Source organism: Balaenoptera physalus (genome assembly GCF_965194825.1).
Source record: "Balaenoptera physalus genome assembly, chromosome: 2".
NCBI lineage: Eukaryota > Metazoa > Chordata > Mammalia > Artiodactyla > Balaenopteridae > Balaenoptera > Balaenoptera physalus.
The window spans coordinates 1,249,888-1,267,875 of NC_138883.1; the positions used below are offsets into that span (position 1 = coordinate 1,249,888).

General features: G+C 67.4%; 1 protein-coding gene across 7 annotated transcripts in view; it reads right to left on the reverse strand.

The window, feature by feature from the left end:
• Positions 1-1,840: 1,840 nt before the first annotated feature.
• The window catches only part of INF2 (inverted formin 2), a 29,226-nt gene continuing 13,078 nt past the window's right edge, over positions 1,841-17,988 (reverse strand). For 3 of the 7 annotated variants that reach the window (XM_082450875.1, XM_082450880.1, XM_082450878.1), the window contains 21 exons: positions 17,106-17,221; positions 16,880-17,039; positions 16,364-16,397; positions 15,288-15,429; positions 14,468-14,609; positions 13,604-14,257; positions 13,048-13,193; positions 12,908-12,969; positions 12,132-12,234; positions 11,910-11,995; positions 11,251-11,351; positions 10,666-10,736; positions 10,469-10,576; positions 10,083-10,153; positions 8,583-8,703; positions 8,000-8,164; positions 7,736-7,841; positions 7,402-7,563; positions 6,134-6,778; positions 5,638-5,694; positions 1,841-2,834 (listed from right to left, as the gene is read on the reverse strand). In XM_082450875.1, the coding sequence (XP_082307001.1) occupies positions 5,639-5,694; positions 6,134-6,778; positions 7,402-7,563; positions 7,736-7,841; positions 8,000-8,164; positions 8,583-8,703; positions 10,083-10,153; positions 10,469-10,576; positions 10,666-10,736; positions 11,251-11,351; positions 11,910-11,995; positions 12,132-12,234; positions 12,908-12,969; positions 13,048-13,193; positions 13,604-14,257; positions 14,468-14,609; positions 15,288-15,429; positions 16,364-16,397; positions 16,880-17,039; positions 17,106-17,221 (3,251 nt within the window). In that variant the 3' untranslated portion in view covers positions 1,841-2,834; position 5,638. Of the gene's footprint in view, positions 2,835-5,637; positions 5,695-6,133; positions 6,779-7,401; positions 7,564-7,735; positions 7,842-7,999; positions 8,165-8,582; positions 8,704-10,082; positions 10,154-10,468; positions 10,577-10,665; positions 10,737-11,250; positions 11,352-11,909; positions 11,996-12,131; positions 12,235-12,907; positions 12,970-13,047; positions 13,194-13,603; positions 14,258-14,467; positions 14,610-15,287; positions 15,430-16,363; positions 16,398-16,879; positions 17,040-17,105; positions 17,222-17,988 lie in introns of those variants that run through there. The other 4 variants (XM_082450877.1, XM_082450876.1, XM_082450881.1 and 1 more) reach the window with 4 other exon arrangements.

The following is a 17,988-nucleotide window of genomic DNA, read 5'->3' on the forward strand; positions in this document are numbered from 1 at the left end:
TGTGCCCCAGTCCCTCTCCTCTCACATGGGGACACCAGGGGTTACAGGCAGGGTGTGAGGCCTCTCTGGATGACAGTGATGGAGTGGGGGTGGGCAGCACCCCTCCCCCCCCCGCCCTTCTGTGGGCCGCCAGCCCTGGGAATCGGCTGGAGCAGGGTCAGGAGGGCCGGGTGCCAGGCTCTGAAGCCACCGAGGGCTGAGGAGGCTGAGGATGGGGCGAACCGTGGGCTGGCAAGGGGGGGCTGTGGCCGGGGGGGGCAGAGTGTTTCAGGGAGTGAGGGCGTGGGAGGCTGGCTGTGTCGACAAGGAAGAGGCGGGATTGTAGCGGGAGGGACCAAAGGAGTTCTGGGCGATTTCTTTGTTGTCTCCGGATGCAGGAGTTGAGCTTTAGGATGGCCACCAGGAGCCCTGGAGGGGGATTTGCTGGAGTCACGTCAAAGGGGGGCGGTGGTGATGCTTCCCTCTGTCCACCACTGGGTGGTGCTGAAGGCCCCAGGCGGGGACTGCTGGCTCCGAGCCCTTCCTGCGGGAGGCCGGGACTCTGGGCCAGCAGGTGTGAGATGGAGGCTCATGGGGGCCAAGGGGACACCATGGGGGTTCAGACGGGCTCTGCAGGGCCAGACGCTGGCCGGGGCACCAACTCCCCCAAGCCCGGGTCTATAAATAGCCAGCAGGCCTGGGGGGAGTCAGGCTTTTCTATAAACAGCCCTGTCCAGGCCCAGCAGCTGGGGCCCTGCCAATCACATGGCCCAGCCCAAATTAGAACAACCCCCTGCAGAAGCACACAGGCTCGGCTGCCCAGGGTTCCCACTCTCTGGGGCCACACATCAAGGGACCTCACCTCACGTCATACGTGGTGCCCCAGGACACAGGTGCCCCTGGAACTTGAAATAGTGCACCGGCAGGAGTGAAAACTGGTACAGCCGCTTTGGGAAACAGTTTGGCAATTTCTTAAAAAGTTGAACATAAATTTGGCATACGACCCAGCCACTCTCGTTTTAGGAATCTATCCCCGAGAAATGAAAACACACGGGCAGCACACACGTGTTCACGGCAGCGCCGCTCACAAAGCCTCACGGGGAGACCACCCGAACGTCCACAGACAGGTGAACGGGTGAACAAAACGTGGTCTGGCCACAGAACCTTCTTCAGCCACACGAAAGAATGCAGTCCTGACACACTACAGCCCGGCCAAATCTCCAAAACATGCTAAGCCGGTCACAGAAGGCCACTTACTGTCTGATCCCACTTACATGAAATAGCCACGGAAAACCAATCCGTAGCGACAGACGGCACTTTAGTGGTTGCTGGGGTTGGGGGAAGGGGGAGCTGCCACATCGGGAGTGCGGGGACTTTGGGGGCATGATGGAAACATACTAAAAGCGGACCACGGTGATGATTGCAGCATCTTGTAAATCTGCTGGAAAGGTAGCTGAATCACACACACAGAAGGGGAGGTTTATGTCGGTAAATTACGGCCCTATAGAGCTGTGCTCATCTCACCACCGTCCTGCCCTTGCCCCTATTCTCGGGGCTCTGTGGGAGCAGGCAGGGCCCCTCAGGCCCACCCCTCCCGCGAGCCATCCACCTGTCCAGCCATGCACACAGCCGCCTACGTGCTAATGCAGCCATACCCCCATCTACCCACCCTCTCGCTCCCCCCACCTGTCTGTCCTTCCCTTCCTCCATCTACGCGTCTGTTCATCATCCATCCGTCCATCCATCCACCCACCAACCCGTCTGTGCATCATCCATCCATCCATCCACCCACCCACATCATCACAGCCATTGTGATCAAACCACATTCACCCACGGTTTCTGAATACAATGTAGTCACGTGCTGGGCAAGCTTTGCTCTTTATTGGCCAAAGTTCCTCCATCTCAGCAGCACACGGTGGGGGGGTGGGGGGTGGGCGGGGGCGCAGTGCAGGCAGGGGGCCCATGGGGTCAGAGACGAGAGGCGGCAGCCCCTCTGGCTAGATCTGTCCGGTCCCCTAGGCCTGGACCCTGGCCTCCCCTCAGCCCAGCCGGGTCTGGGGGTGGGACCAGCAGTTCGCAGGGCGGGTCGTGTTGTCGACGAGGGGACCAGGTCCCAGCTGTGGCCACAAAGGCAGACCCCTCCCCACCTCAGGGCTGGAGATGCTAGGATGGGTGTCAGCTCCATGGGGTCCCCCCCTGCTGAGTAGAGGGACGCTGGCCCTCCCATGCACTGCCAGACAGCCTGCCTCTACCCAAAGGCCCTGGGGTCCTCTCACCCACCTACCTATCCCCGACTCGGCCATCACAGAACTGTAGAAACCCATCAACAATCCCATTTCAGTTAAAGCTTCAGACCAACTGAGTGGGCTGGGGGGATGAGCTGTGGCGCCGGGGCTCCAGCCCCCCCCCACCCCCCCGGCTAACCGCAGCTTCAGGGGGAGGGGGTCTGTGAGGGCCTGTCCCCAGAAGCAGCTGGGTGCCAGGTCACAAGCTCAGCGGTGCCCGGGCCCGCAGCCACCTGACCCTGCCCCCTGCAGGCTGTGGGCGGGCGCCGTGGTGCATGCGGTGTGGGGTTGGGGCTGGGCATCGGCGTTTGGAAAGCAAACCGCGAGGGGCTGGGGGCATTCAGGCGGGCCAGGAAGGCGCCAGGGGGGCCGGGCCCCAGTGCCCATTGGGGTCCCAGCTACAAGCCCCTGCCAGGGCTCCGGGAGACCGCGGCACTGGCTGGGTAAGGCACAGAGTTTTGGTTTCCCGGGGGCCGGTCCCAGCCTGGCCCCGGAGGAGCCCTGCTCAGCAGCACGTCCAGCGGTCCTGCTGCGGGTCCTCTCACTTGGTTCTGGGCCGGGGCCTGAGGCCTGCGGGGAGGGAGAGGAAAGAACTCGGTCAGGAGCCGCCTTGCTGTGAGCAGTGGCAGGGGGCCCGCATCGGGTCCCCAGGCTCCTGCTGCCCCCTGGTGACCCCTGCCCAGTGGGCTGCACCGCGTGTCCCCAGGTCCACTCTGACCGCAGGCCCTTTCTCTGGAGCAGCGAGGCTCACACAGGAAGCAGGTGCCAGCTGACCCCTGGCAAGGTGGCTCGTCCACCTGTCCAGACTGGGTTTCACAAGGCACGTTTCATCACCAGGCGGGCGGGGTCTCCCCGAGTCTCACTCCGTCTACGCTCACAGGTCCCCACTGTCACCAGCTCTCCCTGGAGGCCCCAGTCACTTCCCCACCGGCCCCTCATGTGGACGTCTCCTGCCGTGTCTTTCTGCAGCTCCGTCCTCAGGGCACCGGGCCCTACACCTATGGCTCCTGCCCCCTGCCGGCCCTGCGCCCACCCAGTGCCCTCCGTGCTCTGTAGTCCGGGGGCCCTCGCCTGGCTGTTCCCCCCAGGTGCCCTGCGCCCACGGCACCCCGGAGCCAGGCGGCAGCGTGGGGCCTGGGGACCAGAGCTCAAAAGAGATGGGCCAGGAAAACGAGTGGGGCGGAAGCAGAGGATCAGAGTCACTCACACTGTGGCTCCAGTCCCAGCCCCACTGCAGGCCCAGGAGGAACAGTCAGGCGGGCCCAGGCCGGGGCGGGGCGGGCAGAGGGAGCTGGGGTGGCGCTGCACCCAGGAAAGGACCGCAGGAGCCGGCGGAGGCAACCTGACGCCACTCCTCCCACTCTTCCCGTGGCCACGGGAGCATCGCAGCACAGGACAGAGGACGGAACAGACCACCCACACTCAACACTTGCACGATTGAAAGATGGCAGAAGAGAAGTTTGTGGAAGGCACGACAGAACAGAAATGCTGGTGCAAACTGGGAGCCGTCACCCCGGGCATCACCCACCGGCTGCTTACTAATCAGAGTGAAAACAGTACTTGTGCAGCGGGGCTCTGCCAGAATCACCACCATAACACGTCTGGGGCGGCGTCGATGCCACCGACACCGGGACAAACGGGCCCCTGAGCCCCTCCTGCGATGCTCTGGGGGAGGACTCACGTCATGGGTGTAGGATTCCTGCCCTAAACGCAACCTGGACCCAGGTGGGGGACAAACAGGACGCCTCCAAAGTGACTTCGTGTCTTCGGTGTTATGCAAAAGGGGCTGGACGTGTGGTTCTGGGCAGGACTTTGTTTCCAGAAAAGCAAAGCAACGACTGCGACAGGGAGACTGGGGCCAGGGGTCACCCCGGCCGGGGCTGCAGGTGAAGACAGCTCGGCGTCCGGGTGTGCGGGAGAACGGCCCTGACCTGGGCGCCCCGGGGACAAACCCCGGCGCAAATATCCTGATGGCTATAAGCAACTCTCAAATCGGTCCGTAAAGCTGCGGGGGGTGGGGGGAGCAATGCAGCAGATGTCAGCAATTCTCCTATGTTTTCCTCATTTTTGTAATTTCAGGGTACAGGGTAGGTGGTGTTCACTGGGACCTCCTTGCAAATTTTCTGTCCAGTTGAAGTTCTTCTCCAAATGAGAAGTTGGGGAGACGAGGAGGGTAGGGGTTCTTCCTCCCGTCCTAACACTGGATGACGGGGCCCACGAGCCTGCAGACTGGGAGCCCCAGGCCTGGCCGGGGGTGGGGTGGGGGGGAACTCGGGGAGCGCAGACCCTGCTCTGGGTGCAGCGACCTCTCACCAGACAGTGGCCACACACGGTCGCTGTCCCAAACCCAAAGACTGCACCCTCCAACGTCCCCCACGCCTAGGGCCAGCAGCTGGGGCTGCAAGGACAAATCCTGGCCCTGAGGGACAGGCGGGTGCCCTCGTGACAGCAGAGAGCCCAGCTCAGAACCCCCAGGGGGCAAACCCCCGGAGCGCAGGGTGAAGGCTGAGCCCGGCAGTGAGGATGAACTAGGTCACAGCTGCACTGGACCAACCCCTGCCCTGGGCTCTGGCACCAGCCCGACCTCACCTCGATGCCCTGTCCAAGCCCCGGGCACATCGGGCAGGAGGTGCGTGAGGAACCGAGGGCGCCCCCCTACAGAGCTCCCACCTGGGCAGGGCTCTGGGGCCCTGCACCAGATCACGGCCCACAGCACAGGCCGGGACGCCGTGGGACCCAGGCCCGTTACTCTGGTTGCAGCTGTGAGCCTCGTCAAAGACCCTGACTGTCCCACTCCCTCGCGGGGGTCCCAGGCGGTGCCCACAGACCCACTGCCTCCAGGGAGACGACGCCTGTGCATCTCCACAGGGGCCGGTGGCCTGCCTGTCCCTGGCAGCAGCCGCCAGGGTCTTCCCTGTGCCTCACGGTCTCCCCGGGGACACGTGTGGCTGGAGCCAGGGCCAGAGGAGGGCCAGGTGCCCTGTGGACAGACTCGGGGGAAGCGAAGGCTGGGGGTTGGGAGCTAGCACGAGGGGCTCCGGCAGGGCGACCTCAGCCTGCCCGGCCGGGCCGAGGGCCACGCCGTCCCCACCCTCCGGGCCCTGGAGCCCTGCTCCCCGAGGGCACCCCGGCTGGCCCCATCCACCCCGTCGGCCCGGCGGAGGCTCCGAGGCCGCACCTGCCCCAGCTAGGTGAGGCACGGCTCCCGCCCTTCTCCAAGAGGGAGGGGAAGCCGGGCACCGGGAGGGCCCCACACCGCGGCCCGGGGGACGCCGGCTGGAGGGCTGGGGAGCTGGGTTAGTGCCCAGGAAGGCCGGGCGCGGGCCCTGCCTCTGCCGCCACCGTTAGTGCTGAGCGCCAGGCTGGTACGTACCTTACTGGATCACACAGAGTCTTTTTGTTTTATTATCGTCAGGGTCAAGGTCAACCTCTGCTTCCAAATAAAAGAAACGCGCTCAACAGCTCGCCCCTCACGAGCGACCCTGAACTCAGAGCCAGGGCCGGGGCCGCGTGGACGCTACGCCGAAAGAGCCGCACCCCAGGCCCCCCGCCGCACCCTGCTGGACGTGGCCTACGTAAGGCAGGGGCCAGTGGGTTAGAGGTGTGGTGGCTGGGAGGGGCCCCCAAGGCTGCCCCTCCCGGTGCAGAGGCGCTGCCACCTCCTCTCTGGCAGGACACGGAGATGCCCCGGGAATCGCCCACCACGCTCGGGGGGAACGGGTGGCAGCGGCCGGCCGCAGGGAGAGCTCCAGGGCCCTGGCGTGTGACGAATGAGCTCCAACCACACGCCAATGCCCCGAGCCCTGCCGACTCGCCCGCCCAGTACCCCTGCTCAGGGTACAAGGAGGGACGGGGGAGCCCCAAGTTACCTTCCTGGCTCCTGGAGGGGCGCTTCTTCCTTCGCTTGCCTGTGCCCTTTGACGTCCGGCCCTGGGCCCTGGGAAGGGTGCCAGACCCTGACGAGTCAGTCACGGCATCCTCGGAGAAGGACCTGTCCAGGGAGGTGTCCAGAGCGGAGTCTGGGGCTGTGCGCTCCTCATCTTCGTCTCCGTCCCCGCCACGGCCTGCAGCAGGGAGGCCAGCACCGCGGCCGCGGGCACCTGCATCCTCCGCGCCCTCGCGTGTGGTGTCAGCCTCGGCCTGGCGGGCGCCCGGAGGGGCCGTGGGTTCCTCGGTGTCTTGGCTCAAACCCATTGCTGTGGAAGGCTTGTCACTGGAGAAGTTGAGAGGCTTCAGGGCCTGAGTGTCTCCCGGCACCAATGGCCAGGCCCCTGCAGAGGGCCGGGGGCCCAGGGGGTCCTCGGTGGCCAGGACATCACTGGCATCCACGTACCAGGAAGAACGCCTCTCCCGGGACCCAGGACCACCCTTCTCTGATGAGTCTCCAGCGGGCTGGGCGCTGCTGGGGGCGGCATCCGCGAGAGCCCAGCCGCGGGGCTCCTTGGCCGCTGCAGCGTCGGGACCAGACTCAGAGGTGGGGAGGCTCCTGCCTCCCACGGGGTCCCTGGTGGCCGCTGTGGATGGAGTACACATCAGCGGAGGGCAGGGGCGCCTCAGTGATCCCGATCCCCAGGGCCTGCCCAAGTCGAATACCACCCACCCTGCAAAGCCCCCTCCCCGGGAAGCTTTTCCTGGTGGCCGAGTGTGGGTTCCCACAGGGCAGGCCCGGGCCTTTATGTCCACGGTCTGTCCACAGTGGGGGAGAGCAGGGGTCGCTGGGCCCCGAGGCGATGGCACATGTCACCCCCGCCCCCAGAGTCCCCAAGGAGTCCAAGGCAGCCTCCTCAAGAGTGGAGAGTCCCACCCCAGGGCCTCATGCCTGCCTCCTCCACCACCACAGAGCCCCTCTGAGCCCCAGGGCATCTGTCAGCGGGCCCATTGGCCCGACTCTTCTGCCGGCCTGGGGGCTGGACGGACGGCCGTCACACCAGCCGGGGAGCCCTCTTGCAGCAGAGACATGCGGAAGCATCATGGGGGTGAGCTGGCCCTTATCTCAGGGCAGCAGGGGAGAGGAGCGGGCTCTCCTGTGAAATCAAGGAGGGCTTCTCGGAGGAAGGGAGGCGCTGGGCTGCAAGGATGGCATAGCGTGGGGGTGGCGGGAAGCAAATGGTGACGGGGAGGTGGGGGAGGGTCTCACCAGGTGCCTTGCTCCTCGGGGGGTCTGCGGCAGCCGCCCTGCTGGCCACCTCGGTGTCCCCTCGGCCACGGGCCGTCTTGCGCAGCTGGAAGCCCTTCCTGATGTCAGCCAGCAAGGCGTCGATGACACACACCTCTTCCTGCTTCCCGCCTCCCTGCCTGACTGAGAAACCCAGAGACGTGGCTCAGAGGGTCCCTGGAGCCCACCTGGGGACTCACCCCAGAGGAGGGGATGTAGTGCTGCCAGACTTGCAAGGAAGGAGGAGTGGCCACGGCCCAGACCCGGTGCCCTGCCCCCCTGTGGCCTGTCCCTGCTGCCCCAGGCCCGGCCTCACCAGGCTTCCCGTCCTCGCCCCGCAGCCTCCGGGCCTCCTCCTCCTGCGCCAGCTGCTGCCTCCTCCTCTCAGCCCTGGCCGCCTGTTCCTTCTGGTCCTTGTTCTCCTGCGGGATAGCCGTGGCCCGTGACTCCCGCCCTCTATCACCCCCACTCCGCCTGCCCTCCCCGGCAACGGCGGGGCCCACCTTCAGGGCGCGGCCCGTGACCCCCGCCCTCCATCACCCCCACTCCGCCTGCCCTCCTCGGCAACGGCGGGGCCCACCTTCAGGGCGCGGATGAAGAGGTCCCGGAAGGCCTTCATGGTGCTGAGCGTGTCCTCCAGGGACAGCTGCTGGGCGTCCTCACACAGGTAGGCGGCCAGCTCCAGCTGCTTCTGCTTGATGGCCTGGAATACCTCCTCCACCTCCTGGGAGGCCGTGATGCTGGCCTGCGGGCACAGGGGCAGGGTCATGGCCCGGAGGGGCCCACACAGGGCACCGCCTGCTGTCACAGGGAGATGCCCAGGCTGCAGCCCCAGGGAGGGCGGGGTGGGGCCCATGGCCGCAGGAGGATGGCCACCGGCACAGGCCCTGCAGGCATCGTGGTCTCTGAGCAGGACCGAGGTTATGAGCACTGCAGCCCCAGGATCAGGGACCAGGAACAGGGGGCCGCCCTCCGGGGGGGGGGTGGTCTCTCACTCTGGCTGTCTCCTCCCCAGCTGTCTCTCCTCCTCCTCACCTGCCCCCCGCCCGACTCGCCAGCCTACCTTACAGACCCCAGGCCTGGCAGACTCCCCAACGCCGGAGGGGCCCACCTCCCACCGGGCAGCCACTCCCTGCCCAGGGCCCCACCCGCCCAGCACTTGCCTGGAGGCGTTGGGAGTACTGCTCCTGCACCTCCGGGATGGAGGAAGACACCTTCCGTTCCGTCTCCAGAAGCTTCTTCAGGTTAGTGCTGCACTCCGAGTGGATGATCTCAAGGTTTATCCTGAAGGTGTCAGAGGGCCGGTAAGGTCAGGTGACAGCTGGTATCCAGGCTTGCTGGGACAGTGGGGGACCCCTGGACTGCTCACCCTCAGGGACAGCGGGGACCCCAGGACTGCACACCCTCAGGGACAGCGGGGACCCCCGGACTCTACAGCCTCAGGGACAGCGGGAACCCCGGACTGCTCACCCTCAGGGACAGCGGGGACCCCTGGACTGCTCACCCTCAGGGACAGCGGGGACCCCAGGACTGCACACCCTCAGGGACAGCGGGAACTCCCGGACTGCACAGCCTCAGGGACAGTGGGACCCCCAGACTGCACAGCCTCAGGGACAGTGGGACCCCCAGACTGCACACCCTCAGGGACAGCGGGGACCCCAGGACTGCACACCCTCAGGCACAGCGGGGACCCCCAGACTTCACACCCTAAGGGACAGGGGACCCCCAGACTGCACACCCTCAGGGACAGTGGGGACCCCTGGACTGCACACCCTCAGGGACAGCGGGGACCCCCAGACTGCACAGCCTCAGGGACAGTGGGAACCCCAGACTGCACATCCTCTGGGACAGTGGGACCCCGGACTGCACAGCCTCAGGGACAGCGGGGACCCCTGGACTGCTCACCCTCAGGGACAGTGGGAACCCCCGGACTGCACAGCCTCAGGGACAGCGGGGACCCCCGGACTGCACACCCTCAGGGACAGCGGGGACCCCCGGACTGCACACCCTCAGGGACAGTGGGACCCCGGACTGCACGCCCATTGGCTGCCAGAAACACGTCAAGAGCTTTCAGATGGGCTGAGTGGTGTCGGGATGAAGTGCCCACCCTAGAAGGTGCTGCGCCTGTGGCGTTAGGACAGTAACCCCTGCGGATCAGCCTGTCCTCCTTGCCTGACCCTCCACAAGGCTCAGCAGCCCCAGGACCAGAGGACCTTCCACGGTGGCGTGGTGCCGGGCAGGGCCTGTGCTGGGAGTGTGGACCCTGGAGGCGGATGGCCCGGGCTGCCCTCCCAGAGCTGCACCTGGGCTATGTGACCCCATGGACCCGGCCCTGCTTCCCCAGGCCTCAGTTTCCCTCCTTGTACCATGGGGTGGCACGGCCTCGTCTTGAAGGTTAACCTCGTAAAGAGAGCGTGTCAGGCCAGCCCCCGGCGTGACCGTAGCCAGGTCGCTCCCCGACATCCTAGGCCTCAGTTTCTTCCTCTAGGCCACACGGGCACAGGCCACGGTGGACACGAGGTCTTGCCCAGGGTGAGAGTGAGTGTCTATCAGGCAGCAGACCCTGGGGGCCCGGGGTGGCGCCGCAGCGTGCGACCCAGACTAGTCCAGCCGCCCCACTGGCTGGGGAGCGGGCAGTGGGGGGCAGGGCAGGAGGTACCTACCCTGCCGCTCGGGAGGGCGGCTCCAGGTCCTGGGGCAGCTGCAGGAGGTCCGGGTGGCTCTCCTCCACCTCCTGCAACACGACGTGTCCGGTGAGATCCGCTAAGGCCACCCTGCAACCCCCCACCCTCGGTAGCTGTGGTTCACGGCCCTCGGAAAGCCCTCGGCACCCTGGGCCTCCAAGGCCTCCCCTCGGGCCTGGCCGGATTCCGCCAGTTTCGTTCTCCTTGGGGTCTGGGGAGGGACGGAGGCCAGTTGGAGTGGGTGAGGACTGCGGGGGGTGCAGCGGTGTGACGGGGAGACCAGGGGCTCGAATGGGAGCCCAGAGGGGCTGCGGGCAGAGCGGGGTGTGGGCGCCATCCTGAAGGCCCCCCAGGCCCGCGGGCACCTGCAGCACGTGGTGCAGCAGCGTGACGCGGCTCTGCTGGGCCTTGGTCTCCGTGAGCTTCAGCAGCGTGCTCATCTTGAAGCCGTCAGCGTCCCCGGTGTGGCTGCCCTGCGAGGGCGGCAAGGGAGCCTCTTGGCCCGGGCCCGGGGCCGGGCGGGGATCAGGGAGCAAGGGCGGGCTGCGTGCTGCCCACTCACGTAGTTGAGGAAGTTCCCGATTTTCAGGATCAGCAGGCAGAAGACGGGCAGCCGGTGGCTGGCGAGCAGGCCTGCAGGATGGCGTCCCTTCACTGCCTGCCCCAGACTCCCCGCTAGGCTCCAGGGCACGAGGGAGGGGGCAGGGCAGCGGAACCCTGACCGAAAGCCAGCCTGGAGGCTCGGGAAGCAGGAGCGACAAGGGGGCAGGTGACCACTGCCCGTTCTGGGGGCGAGGACACTGAGGGGAACCTTCTGGAACCTGCAGCCACCCTGGCTCTCAGGTCTGTGGCCAAGACGACAGGGGACATCCCCGCCCGGCGTGCGACCCCAGCGGAACCGAGCCACGCCTCGGTAGTCAGGCCCGTCCGTGTCCCTGCCCGGGACTCCTCGCTCAGGGAAAGCGGTGTGCGTGTGTGTGCACGTACGTGTGTCGCCATGGGCACGCGTGCGTGCGTGCACGGCTCAGGCTTCTGAGCCTGAGGGCGGTGGTCTACAGGGAGGGGAAGGTTGGCACCCCCAGGTGCCTCTGCGGCCCGAGGGGTGCCCTCTAGGGCCTGCCCGCCCCCAGCCTGGTGCCCCACTCACTCTCGCAGGCGGCGAGCAGCAGCTGGGCCTTGGGCCGCACCATGTCCAGCACAACGGCCGTACCCTCACACAGCAGCATGCACTCGACCCGGAGCTGGTAGCTGGGGCGGCAGAGCAGGAGCTCAGGGCCCGGGGTCCCCCACCCACCTGCCCTGGGCCCGCAGGGTCCTCTCGGCACAGAGCTGGTGGGGGGTGGTCCCACGGCCTGGCCCTGTTCAGCACGCACCTTCCCGGGCCAGGCCCCAGGTGGGATTCAGCAGGACTGGGGTGGGCCCAGGAAGGGCGCTCTGGACAAGCCCCCGGCTGCCGAAGATGAGGGCAGTCGCTCCCCTGTGGGGCACCCCTCCCCCCTAGAACAGGGGCCTTCCCGGGGGTCACATAGGGGGCCTGGGCCTGCCTGCTGGAGGCCACACAGACCTGCCCACTGCCCACCCCCAATGCCGTCGTTGGCCTGGAGGAAGGCCCCATCCCACAGGGTCCCCTCGAAGGGCCCCACGGTTGGGGGTAGCACCAGTGATATCTGTACCGCTCTTCATGGAACCCTGGGGACGGGTCTACACAGCCCTGCTCTCTCCTCTGGGTCTGGGCCCAGTTCCCGCCCTCAATCCCCACCCCCGCCCCCGCGGGCAGGCCCTCGGGTCCGGGGCTGCCGAGCTCACCAGGGGATGCCCAGCAGGAGTAGGTAGAACTGGTCAGCGCTGGCCAGCCTGGCCCGATCCTCTGTGAAGGAGCGCAGGTTTTCAATCTGCAATAGGAGGCCCACGCGTGCTCACCCAGGAGGCCTGCGGCGGCTCGCTGAGGCGCCCGCTCCCCGGGCGCAGCTCTGGGTGGAGCTGCAGGCCCCTTGGGCGCCCCGACACACACCTCTCGGGCCCACTCACCTCGTGCTTCTCAGGGAGGAGCTTGAGGAGCTGCCTGAGGACCTCCACGTCAAACTTGCTGGTGTCCCCAGCCCGGATCATAGCGGTGAGCTCCTCGTTGGAGCTGGCGGGGTGAGAGGATGGGGGTGGTCACACGAGGCACCCCACTTGGCCTCCTCGGGACCCTGCCAGCCTGGGACGGCCCTTGGCCCACGACACCTCTGCTGGTCATACCCGGGTTGCCTCCCACACCTAGGAGATCGCAGGGGCCAGGGCTGCGGGGCACAGAGAAGGCAAGCCACCTGCCCGGGGTCACACAGTAATGAGGCTGGGGGCTGAATAGAACACTCCCCATCTGCCAGAGCACCTCTTCCTCCTCCTTCCGGGGGGCTGCTCAGGACACAGGCGGGATGGCTCAGCGGTACCCAGTGAGCTCCCGGGCAGGACACCTGCTGCAGGGAAGGACTCAAGCGCTGGGAGCCTGGGCCAGGTCCTCGGCCTGGCTTGGCCACCGCCTGTCTGTGACTTATGGGGTCCCCACCACTCTCTGGGTCTCATTTTCCCCAGGGAGTCTGGACTGGTGGTCTCCAGAGCCCCCAGCTGGGGTCCTCTGTGGCTATTACCCCCGCTGTCTCTAGCCCCAGGGATGGGATGTGAACTTCCCAGGGTGGCCTGCAGAGGGCACTGCTGAGCCCAAGATGGGGGGCCGGGTCAGGCGGGGCCTGGGAGTCTGACCGGGGCTGTGCGGGAGGGGCCGGCTCTGCGACACCAGCTGCTCTCAGATCCCCGCAGCTCACCATTTAAACTGCTTCAGGAAGATGTTGAGGCTCAGGCTCTTCTTGGGGTCCAGAAAAGTGATCTGGAAAAGTGATCCGTGACCCGTCAGTACCTGGAGGGCGGCCACGGAGCCCTGTCTAAGCCCCGGCCCCCTCCCTACCTCCTTGGGCTCCTTCCTGGCTGGGGCCACTGCTTGTTCCTTGGGCTTGGCCACGGGGAAGGAGAAGAGCTGCTCGAGGCTGGAGAAGTCAGGCTCCACCACCTCAGCGTCCGGGCTGCTCAGTGACGCCCACATGGAGCTGCGCTCTGTGGGCAAGGGGCCGCCGGTCAGGCTCACACCCCGGGAGTCTGGGGTGCGGCCGGCAGGGATGCCCTGCCTGGGGCCCAGCCCAGGGCCAGCATACAGCAGGCACTTAATAAAAGCCTGGCAAAGGAAGCCCTCCAGCTGCTGTCATGCCACGTATGTGGGTGTGGCTGCATGGGGGGCCTGCGTCCAGGCTGGCAGGTGACCTGGCCGCCAGCCAGCCTTGGCCTTGACCTTCTCTGAGCCATCAGCACCCTCAGCCCCTGGGCAGCATCAGAGACACACACTGGCCTGCAGCTGTGGGAGGAGAGGGGCCTTAGAGGTGACCCCTGACCTGTTCCTGCCCCGGCTGCCCCCCATGGCAGCCGAGCCCCTGCCCTCAGAGGGAAGCCACCTGGGGGCTTGGACTCACCTCGGACCACGGTGGACGGCAGCTTCTGCCAATTCAGCTTCTTCATGCGCAGGGTGGGGGGCTGCACCCGCCGGTGGCTGGGGACCCAGGCGGAGCCCAGGCTGTGGCCCACGTGGGCCACGATGATCTCCTCCGTGCCGCCCGCTGCAGGGGGCCTGGAGGTGTCCGGCAGGGGCGGGGGCGGGGGCGGGCACCCCAGGCCTGGGAGTGGAGGCGGGGGGGGTATGGTCCCACTAGGGCCAGGCAGTGGGGGAGGTGGGGGTGAGGGGAACGCGGCCCCCAGGCTTGGCAGGGGCGGGGGTGGAGGAGGTGGTGGGGGTGGGGGCGGGGGCGGGGGACAGGTTGCGGTGCCAGGGAGGGGGGGTGCAGCTGGGGGTGGGGTGGGCTCCAGCTGCTCCGGAGCTGTGGGCTGTGGCGCCATCCTGCCACTCTCGCCCTGGACACTGGCAACGTGCAGGCCAGTGAGGGCTGCCGCTGGCTGCTGGCCCCCGACCCCCACCGTCGGGGCACCGGTGTTCTGGGGGGAGCTGCCCCTTTGACTCTGGCCCAGGTTGACCTGGACGCCCTTGTGGGCCTTGTCCAGGGAGCGCGGGCGGGGCCACCCCTTGATGGACAGGAGCCGCTCGACCATCTCCTCCAGGGTGCACTCCTGGGCTGGGGTGGGGACATCCAGGTCAGGGTAGGGGGCATCCGGAAAGGTGCGGCCCCTCCCTCGGGCAGGGGCAGGTTAAGGACCGAGGCTGGCCCCCTCCCCCCACAGGCTAAGAACCCAGTGTCTGCCCACCAGGCTGGGGTCAGGGAGGGGGACGCGGGCGGGGGCTAAGGGCACGGGGCCCCCTCCCCCGCCCCATCCCACCCACTCACTGTCACTGGCCAGGAGCACGGCCCGGTTCACCAGGCTCTCCAGGGCCTCCCAGAGCAGCTGGCTGGAGCGGACGGTGGGCTCCAGATGCAGGAGGCCCTGCAGCACAGACAGCAGGTGGGCAGACGCTGGGGAGCAGCTCACCTGGGCGGGGTGGGCGAGGAGCAGGGGTCACAGCCATCGCCTCGCCAGGAGTGTCCACCCTGTCACCCCTCTACACCCCACGGGGGCCCTGGCGAGGCGCCTGAGTCAGGGTTCCCTGACGGGCACGCTGGGACACCTGGGGTCGGGGCACCGTGTGCGGGCGGTCCGTGCCCTGCGGGACGTTCAGCCGCATCCCTGGTCTCCACCCACTCGAAGCCAGCAGCACCCCTGCTCAGTTGTGACAACCCCAGATGTCTCCAGATGTTTCTGGACGCCCCTGGGGACACTGGCCCCTGGCTGAGAGCTGCTGGGTTTGGTGAAGGGAGGGGCTGAGCTGGACCAGAACCCGGCCCCCCGACTCTCGCTGGTCCCAAAGTCCCCTCGGTACCCCTCATGGTGGCCGGGCGGCTGGGCCCAGGACAGCGCAGCCTAGCCTGTCCTCCTGCGTCCTGGGGCCCTGGCTCTGGCGGGGGGCAGCCCAGAGCCGGCCCCAGGCAGCGGGCTGCAGCCTCTACCTCTCTCCAGCCCCCCAGCCCTCTCAGCTCCAGATGTGGCTCCCCCCGGCCCCAGCAGGGCAGGGTGTGCCCAGGGCAGGACAGGAGGCCACTTCCGAGCCCTGAGCCCACCGGCCCCTCCCCCGAGACAGTCCCGGGAGGGGCTGCCCCGGCCCCGGCCCACCTTGTGGAAGAGGGAGGCGAAGACCTCCTGGTGGCTGTTGATGTCGACGCCCCCGAAGACCCGCAGCAGTTCCTCCTCGTCCTCGGCCTTGGCCTCCCTGAAGGCCTCCAGCTGGATGAGCAGGTCCTCGTCCTCCAGGTCTCTGAGGCGGGAGGGTGGGCAGGGCACGGGCGGGCTCAGCGGGCTGCTCCCCCAGCTTCCCCCCCGGGACAGGCGTGCAGACAACCCCAAGCAGGGCCCGTGGCCTGTCGGTGGCCGCCGCGGCCGGGGGCAGCGTGGTCTGTCGGGCCGGCCTCTCGGGACGGGAAGCGCGCGTTCTCACACTCGCAGGGAGAGATGGAGGGGCCGTGCTGCGGCGGGCACAGTAGGGAGGGCAGGCCCTCCTCTGGGTGCTGGAGGGCGGCACCAAGGCCTCCCCCGAGGGGTCCACCCGGCCTCTGCGAGCAGGCGCGGGGCTCTGGCCTGAGCGGGGGGCCGTGCGTTCACTGAGCCCAGCACAGGCCTGTCCTCAGCCTAGCCAACGAGCCGCACCCTCAGCGCCCGGCAGACCTCTGCCCGAGGCCAGCGCAGCACCAGTCGCACCGGCTGGGGCTCCTGCTTCTGGGGTCGCCCCTTGCCCACTTCGCTGGGGGCGGAGGCCCCACCCTGGAGAGTGGTCCTGATGAGGCCTGGGATGGGGTTCTCAGCTACACGGGTTTCTAGATATGCATTTAAATTTGAATTTCAGATAAACGCTGAACGGTATTCAGCACAAGTACGTCCGTGCAATAAGTGGGACACACTTACACTAACAAAGCGATCTGTTGTCTACCTACAATCCAGTTTAAGTGGGCGTCCTGTACCCTACCTGGTAACTTAGTTTCTCGGGGCAGCTCCCGAGACCCTGGGCGGGAAATTCTGCAGAGTGGCCTGTCCAGCAGCGCTAGGGATGGCAAGCTGGGTCCTCCCTGGGACCTGGCCCCAGGAGGGGTGGGCCTGCTGGGGCTGCTCCAGGAAGCCCCCTCCCTGCCCATCTGGAGGCGCTGCTTGGGGCCCGGGGGGGGGGCCCGGCTCCGGGGAGCAGAGTGGGGACTCACCGTAGCCGCATCAGGGCGTCCAGCAGCTGCAGCCCTGGGAACGGACAGGCAGGTGGGCCTCACAGGCGCTGCCCGGGCCGCCCACCCCGGGCCACTCGCACCTTTGACACCTTCGCCTCCACCCTTTCCCTGGGCTCACGCCTACCACCCGAAGCAGCCGGCCCGTTCCCTCGGGGCACCGGGGATACGGGGCTCTCGGGGGAGACCACACAGGACGCGCAGTGGTCCCCAGTAAACGGTCACTGGCACAGCCAGCAGGGCTGGAACTGGACGTCAGAGGACCCGCCTCCCTCCACTGCCCAGCAGCCTTGCCCAGAGAGCCCTCCAGGGCTAACACCCAGGGGTCCTGAGGCCCTGGGCCCACCGAAGGGAGCAGGTGGGGGCAGGAGGCTTCCCAGGCCCACGCAGAGCCTGTCTCTGGGGCCCTGGAGTGGAGGGCACGGGGCGTCTCCCCGGGAGGGGGCAGCGCGGGCTGGGCGGCCAGGGGCCCAGTGGCGGAGGTCCGGGCAGGGTTACCAATGAACTCGCTGCGCAGCTGGGCGCGGGCACGGACGTCCTCGGGGCCCAGGATGATGGCGTTGACCACGCTAAGCAGGGTGGCCACGTAGGGCACGTTGTCGCTGTCCGAGAGCTCGTTCATGATGACGCTGAAGCGGTACTGCTGGCTGCACACCGTCTGCAGGGTGGGCAGGGGTCAGTGCGCCCCCAGGCCCCACCCAGGCGCCAGCCACCCAGCGCTCACCTTGTAATGGTCCAGGGCGTCCAGGGTCAGGGCGTGGCCCTCCGGTGAGTAGACGCACAGGGCCGCTAGCAGCTCCAGCACCTGCTTCTTGACCATCACGTTGGATGTGTCCAGAGCTGCCAAGGGCAGGGGGCCTCTCAGAGGGGCCCACCGACCCCCCAGCCCGGGGTCCTCCTCCTCCCAGTCCTGCCCTTCCCCCGCCTGTGCCCACCGCCCACCCTGGGCTCCCACACTTTAGCTGCCAAGTGCCTGGCTGGCAGAGGCCAGGGGGCGCTCTGTATTGGCCCACCGCCCACATCAGGCGCTGGCCTCTCCAGACGCGCTGACCGTCCCCAGGGCCACAGGGAGAGGTGTGGGGGCAGGCACGGCTCCAGTCACCCGGGGTCGACTCCCGCTGGCCCTCAGGTCTAAGGGGGGGGGTCTCTGCGGGCTCCGGGCCCAAGGCCAACATTGGCAGCCCTCCCAGGGCTGAGCCCGTGTTTTCTCCAAACTTAGACCAACTGTGTTTATGGCAGACACAGCCTGCGATGCCTCCTTGTCCCCATGTACCCCTGCCTCCCACTGCATTCCCGGAGCTGGGAAAGTTTTGGGGGTGTCTCTCGGCCGGCCCTGCTGAGACTAAGGCACAAAGGACTCCACAGACGGCAACAGCTGGGCCTGGGCCGGGTGGTCTCTGGCTCGCTCGCCCGCACGGGCCCTGCCCGCCCCGGAGCCCCACACATCAGTGGGAGCAGCACAGCCTGGCAGGCAAAGAGCACGCAGGGGCCACTGTCCACCAAGGGCCACTTGCGGTCACGCCCGAGGGTTGAGGACTAAGTCTGGCTGCAGTCCGGGGAGACTTCCTAAAAGAGGTGACAGTGAGCCAGAACTTGAAGGGCGGGCA